The sequence below is a fragment of the Meleagris gallopavo genome, chromosome 2 (assembly GCF_000146605.3).
Source record: "Meleagris gallopavo isolate NT-WF06-2002-E0010 breed Aviagen turkey brand Nicholas breeding stock chromosome 2, Turkey_5.1, whole genome shotgun sequence".
Lineage (NCBI taxonomy): Eukaryota > Metazoa > Chordata > Aves > Galliformes > Phasianidae > Meleagris > Meleagris gallopavo.
The window spans coordinates 56,832,918-56,839,567 of NC_015012.2; the positions used below are offsets into that span (position 1 = coordinate 56,832,918).

Genomic DNA, 6,650 nt, shown 5'->3' on the forward strand with positions numbered 1-6,650 from the left:
TAGATCTGCAGGCTGAATGCTGCAGTTAGGTATGCTCTGCTCAGAGTGCTATTGATCTTTAGTCATTGTGCCCAGATTTAAAAAAAAAAAAGAAAGTATTTTAGTTCTGTAACTAGAGTACTGTAGCTTTCTGAAAAACATTGTTTTTAAAATGTTTTTTTTTTTGTGCCATGTGTTAGATAAATTCAAAATAAGGGGTGTTAAAAGCAGGCATGGTTTTCATTTCTGTATTTGGATGGCCAGAGACACTGTAGAATGTATTTTGCTGTTCCTCCTCTGGTAGATTTTATTACAGGCTAGGATTCCCACTTCTGAAGATACCAGATGGTTCTCATTTAGACTATTTCTTGCTAACAGTTGGTTTCTTCCATAGGAGTTTCAGTGCAGTGGGAGGGAAATTGAGCTACCTCTAAGTGGACAAGTTTGGTTAACAGAAGTACATGCAACTAAAATATGTGAAGTAATTTTGTATTCTTCTAAGCGGCACTGCAATCTAGAATTTGACTCTGCACTTTCCTCAAGATTTTTAGTATATGTGTGCATGGGAAAAACTTTTCCCACATGTGTAGTGCATGGGAAGCTCTTTTAGTCTGTTTTGTCATGCATCTGGGGAGACCAGCCAGCTTAAAGCTGGTTACATTAGTTTCCTACTTAAAGGGGAAGAAAAAGAAACAACCCATAACCCTATGTTTTCTTTGAAAAGCAAACTGACAGAAAAGAAAAAGCTACATCTTTTTGCATACGAAGAGAAAGGTAGGACTATCTGGGCATATAATTTAAACAATGGTTCCAGTTCTTGTTCTACCTAAAAATACAAATTTATTTATTTATTAATCATGTATTTGGGAACAGAATACAACTGTAGATAAATGAATCCTGCTTTCTTGATCACTTGCTCTATTGTAGATGCTCTACCTTGTGATAAAGTAGTTTCATACTTTGTTATTTGCAGTATGTTTATTTAATTTGAAAATCCCGACACAAATCAAACAGAAAATCAAAACTAATTTTTTCATTTGTTTCTGTATTTGTAAATTTTATTCTAAATGTTGTTAAAGCATATGCTCTGTGTGTCAAAAACTGCCTGACAAACTGCATGTAAGTAAAATTTTAAAAGATGGTAACTTAGGTTAGTTTTTTCCCCCCTTTATGTTATTTAATTTTTACCAAAATGTTTTTTGACATCATCTGTTCTTGCTACTTTGAAGCTATCCTCATTCAACCTTTTTTTTTTCTTTTGCAAAAAAAAAAAAAAAAACAGACAAAAAACCCACTGCAAGATATTTTTTGCCTGTACACAATGTGTAAAAGCACACAAGAAAAGTGTAATGTCACTACATCCTTTACAGATTCCCTTTTTCTCTAATCGTCTCACTGTAACTCCCCAGGTGCTGGGGGAATTCTTCTCTGGTGAAGTTCTAATTTCTTATTTGGGAGCAGAGTTGCTTGAGCCTCTCCTCTTGCACCCTGCACAGATCCTGCCTGCTCTCCATGGCCACACAGTGAATTAGATCAGGGATTCCTTGTTGATGATAAGATGAGAGACAGAATGTATTTTCAAGGACGGATTTTTTTATGTGTTTTTTTTTTTTTTTTGTTTGTTTGTTTGTTTGAAGGAAGGAAGGAAGGTAGGAGTTATAGGCAAGGAAGGGTGAGTGAGTGTGCTGTGGTGGGCACTGCTGCTGAAACGATGTGTGTGTCACTGCAGCCATGGTGTTGACATTTTCTGATCTCTGGAGGCATACCAGGGTCCAGCTGAGAGCCTGAGAAAGCAAACAGGATTGACTGTAGTTGTTAGCAGTGTAGTGGACTTATGTTAAGATGTTTACACTGAGAAAGGGACCAAGATGTGTAAGGTTGAGCTGTCCAGGCTGATAAAAATCACTGTTATGAAAAAAAGAGTTCAAGAGAATTCAGAGGAAACTTCAGCACAGAAATGTATGATATCTTATCAACATTTAAAAGCAAAATACACACACACACACAACCCAAATAAAAAAATTAAACAAACAAGAAGACTTAATCTTATCTCTCAAAAAGTGAAGTAAGTTTTAAGTCTGTATTAGAAAACTTAGTGATGTACCTTAATTGTGCTTATTGAGTACGATGTTAAGATCAGGATATTTCTGGTCCCATTCTGGAAGACTCAATAAAATATAATTTAATATTAATTAAACACTTAAATTCTTTCATGAGGAAGAAGTGAGAAATTTTAAGGCCTCTCCTAATTGTTAATTTGCCTGTGACTGTTTTTAAGCTGCACAGTCTTCATTGTTGACTTTTTTTTTTAATTAATATATTCTCTCATTTCATTACTTGAAAATAACTTTAAAAAAAAAAATGTTACCATCAAATTAAAAATAAGCATGAAGTTATAGAGTCTAATTTAACGTCATAGATTTAAATGTCTGGAATGCTGGAAAGAAGGAGGCTTTTTCACCTGTTTATGTTTCATTTTATTCGAGTGTTCATAGACTGTAGTTCTTGGTGAGACCCAGAGTTATTTCCAGCAAAGAAGAGGAGCTGACTGCTGCTGACCTCTCCTAAATGAACAATTCGGGGTTATCAAATCAGACAGCAAGGGGCTGGAGGAACTGAGAATCACACAGGGTACAGCCATTACCTATTAGTATAACTCCACATTAATTTTAAATTGAATTTTTAAAACCTAATTGAGCAGTGTTTTCAAGCTCTGTGCAGTATGAGCAGGACATAAATTGAAACAGTATGTACCAGAAGCCCTCTAATAAGCGGAGAGTGCTGCTGCCTTTCTTTCCTCTCCTTTAAAATCAGTAATACTGCTCTGACATTAAAAAGAAGAATTTAATTAAGAGATCGTGGCAGTGCATCTGAACTCTGACTGGTTAATGGTTTGCTGGTGTAAGGGACATGCACGGGAAATAAATGCAAGTATTTTCTTTAACGTTTGTTTTTTAAATGAGAACTCTCTACTGTTTGAACTTCTCATGGTTTTAATGACTGAAAAACATTTTAATGGGTAAGCTGTACATGAAAATTGACTTTGAAGATGTAATTGTACCATTGAATTCCCAAGAAACAAATTCTAATACAGAGCAATTTGAGCAACTACTCTGAGTCTTGTAAGATTAAGTAGTCAGAAATCACTGATGTAAATGAAAAAAAATAATTCCTAGGTTCTGTTGTTGGAGCAGAACTGCAAAGCTCATTAAATATCATTTTGATTAATTGCTCTAAAATTAACTTTAAATAGTAGCCCTGTTCACTTTTACTTCTCTAACATAAAGCATGCAGACTAGCTGAAGTAAGCAAGTTTGGAGCTTTGGAGGGTAAATAATTTTACACATTAACCTTTGTGATGGGCTTCTCTGCTGCAGGCTGCATGTGGCATTGAAATTGAAAACACTGGACTTATTGCAGGGAGTCCTTAATTTTAGAAAACTGTCTCTGATGTTTATTTATCCCTTTACAAGAGAACAAGAATTATTGCATTACATGGGTTGCTGTCAACTCTACTATCACATCATATTTAACAATAAGATAAGCCTTTTGTTCATTATATCCCGCTTGGTCATTTTAACAATTGCATGGCTGGTCTGTGTTTTCCAGGACAGCCTGGTATCCCCTGGCTTGCTGCCTGCATGCTGCACTGGGGAAAGCATGCACTGTGGGGGGCACAGCTGAGCAGGAGAGGAAACAGTGCTATGAGTTTGCTTATTATAGTTGTTCCAACTATAACATTTCAAAACAGATCAACATTTGCGGAGCTTGAGTCATGGCTTATTTAAGACCCTAGTCGAAACTGAGGGAGAAAAGTTAGAAGAGAACCTTGCTTTACAGTATGGCTTTCCTACTGGGAGATGCCAGCTCCATAGAGTGGGAGGTGCATCTCCTGCAAAATGGTTTTGCTGTAGCTTAAGCAGTGCTCAAATAAAGCCATTAACATTACCCTTTGTTTGCTTGATATTGGGATTTAATAATTTCATTGATTCTTGAGGTTCAGCAAGGCCTTTCTGACAGGAAGGCAGGAGTCCTTGTGAGCCTCCGCAGACTTCCTTCATCCTTCTCACAGGAAGCAGATGCCTTGTGAAAGCCCTTCATGCAGCATCCATGTATAATCAGAGTCTGGAAGGTTACAGGACAGGGACTTTGACTAAGGCGGGAACTGTGTGAGAGCCTTTCAGGAGCAGCTCATGCTCCATCTCCCTGTGGAGGTCAGTGTGCACATTTTCTGTCTTGCTGAGCCTGGTCCTACCCCACTGGCTTAGCATGACCTGGACTGGGCCAAGCACAGTGGTGGCTGCTGGCCCCTTCTGGCCTAGGAGAAGGGAGAGTGGTGGGGTGAGCTGGCAGGGGCTTCTCTCCTGATGAACTGAGGAAGAGTCACCCCAATAAACCTGCTGTTGATGCAGGTGACAGCACAGCATTTTTGGCAGAATACCAGTGGCTGAAATATTCATGTAAACAAATGTTTTAATATAAGGCCTGCATTGAAGCAGGGGATAGGTCCTTTGTGTCTGCTACAAGAAAAGTGACAGAGCCTAATGTAGATCTTTTTGAAACATACTACTGCTGAAAGTAAACACTTGTTAGCTAGTTTGAAGCAGTGCCGAACCCCTGGCTAATCTGCAGCAAAACTATGTAGGGAGTGACTAACTCATGCTGAGATCACAAGTGGTAGATGTGGAAATGAAGTGTCCAAATGCTACAAAGAACTCCTGTCTGTGACAGAGGCCGGTGTGTATACATGAGCAGCATTAACTTGTTTCCTATTTCTCCCCTTTTCATGGGCTGTTGGGTTATTAAACTCTATTGCTCAGCAGTCTTGCTTCTTGCATTAGACAGCAAGCTCAGAGTTTAAGACCTCAGTGAAGATTCTCATTCCAGGAGTCAATTAGAGCTAAAAACATGAGCAGAGGTCTCGTTTTGTTGTGTATTGGACAAAGCAGGCAATGTAGCTACAAAGGGAATTACGATGTCCTTCTGGTGACTGAGCAAAGCTGTGCCTTCAGAAAATGTGTCCTGAGCTGGAAATCCATGCAGTTGATTCATGGTAGAGAGAAGAGACGTTGTTTATTCGGTTGGTGTGAGTTTCTGTTAGTGTTGTTGTTGTTTTTTCCTTTTTTTTTTTTTCTCAAATGCTAGCTTTTCATAGAGGATCTGTTTTTTGATTAAAATAGGAATGAAGTATTTTGTGTGAGTGGAGATAAGAACAACCGTTCATGAGCTGAAACTAATTCTGCTTTCTGACTTGTCCTCCTTCCCACAGCTCCAGACAGATTAGTTTTCTTCGGTGACTTGTGGTAGCTATGCTTTTTTTTTTTCTTAATAACTGCTTTTAAAATAGATCTTCCCATTTAAGAGTTTGCTTCCCTTCTCTTCTTATTTCAACTAATTCTAGGTAGTTAGCTGTTGCTTACTGTAACAGAGGTACAATTTTAGAAGGTATTGAATTTAGACAGATAAAAGCTAGCATTAGAAAGGAAATGTTGGCTGCTTGATGAAAAAGAGCTATTGAAATCCAGTGAAATCCTTAATGCTGGATTTGTTTAAATTATTATTATTTACAATAAATCCAGTGTATCTATTATAATTTCTTTTTAATTTGAATGATTTTTATTGGGAATGCAGCTGCTGCTCCTGGTCTGTCCTATGGGAGTCCCAGCTATGAAGCAGTGGCAGTTGTGTATGGCACAGTCAGTCTTGTGTCACTGCAAAAGCCTGACTGAGTCAAATTTGGGGGTGAAAAACACGGAGTTCTTGTATCACAAAAATCGTGCCATAGGGTGAACACATTTCTTATTGTGTTTTTTTTGTTAATGTACTTATTGTATGATGACAATGATAAATGCTTATTCTTACAAGATATATCTGCTTTGGTTTCTCTTTTTTTATTTCAGAGAAGAAATGGGGAAGATATACCAGTTGCTCAGACTAAAAATATAAATCACAGAAGATTTGCTGCTACCTTTAAGTTGCAAGAGGTGACAAAAACTGACCAGGATTTATACCGCTGTGTAACTCAATCAGAGAGAGGTTCTGGAGTGTCAAATTTTGCTCAACTTATTGTTCGAGGTAAGGTTTGGGTCATTTTATCTGCTTAAATGCTTTGAGTACCAGTGTTTTCTGCTTATATCTTTTATTTAGTCTACAGATGCTTTGATCTGAAGTACTTATACACACGTCCTCCTGTGAGGCTTCTGGAATTGTCATAAAGCAAAATTTCTTGTACTTTCTATAGAGCACATCTGTGTAAAGTCTCTGATCTTACAACGTGTGCAGTATCCTATATGCTTTTTCTGTAGATTGTTGAATTTAAGGTGAAAACTGCCTAATGTTTCATAAGTGTTTTTAAAGAAATGAGAAAAGCACTCTGGTTAGTTAACATTGCCTTTCTAATCTGCTGCCTTGAGCAGCCTGACAGTTCAGTAAAATAATACATTTCTCTTCTGGAAGACAGGTGTAGAAAAACAGTTTTAAACTTTACCTATCCAGGGACTGAAAGTATTATGGAGATGTTATGCAATGATTTCCAACTTGTGGAGTAGGAAGAAATGCTTTTCTGTTGCAGTTCATTCAGAAGCCTATTGGAACAAAACCATGAATTAAGTATAGGAATGCTGAGTTGGTACTTTATTACTTCTGTTTGTGTTCTGGTATTATGTCATCCT

At 37.5% G+C, this 6,650-nt stretch overlaps 1 protein-coding gene across 1 annotated transcript in view; it reads left to right on the plus strand.

Moving 5' to 3' along the window:
- The window catches only part of LOC104909792 (receptor-type tyrosine-protein phosphatase kappa-like), a 129,649-nt gene extending 123,941 nt beyond the window's left edge, over positions 1 to 5,708 (plus strand). The window contains exon 6 of the mRNA XM_010707399.3: positions 5,611 to 5,708. Coding sequence (XP_010705701.2) covers positions 5,611 to 5,708 — 98 coding nt within the window. The remainder of the gene's footprint in view (positions 1 to 5,610) is intronic.
- The last annotated feature ends 942 nt before the right edge of the window (positions 5,709 to 6,650 follow it).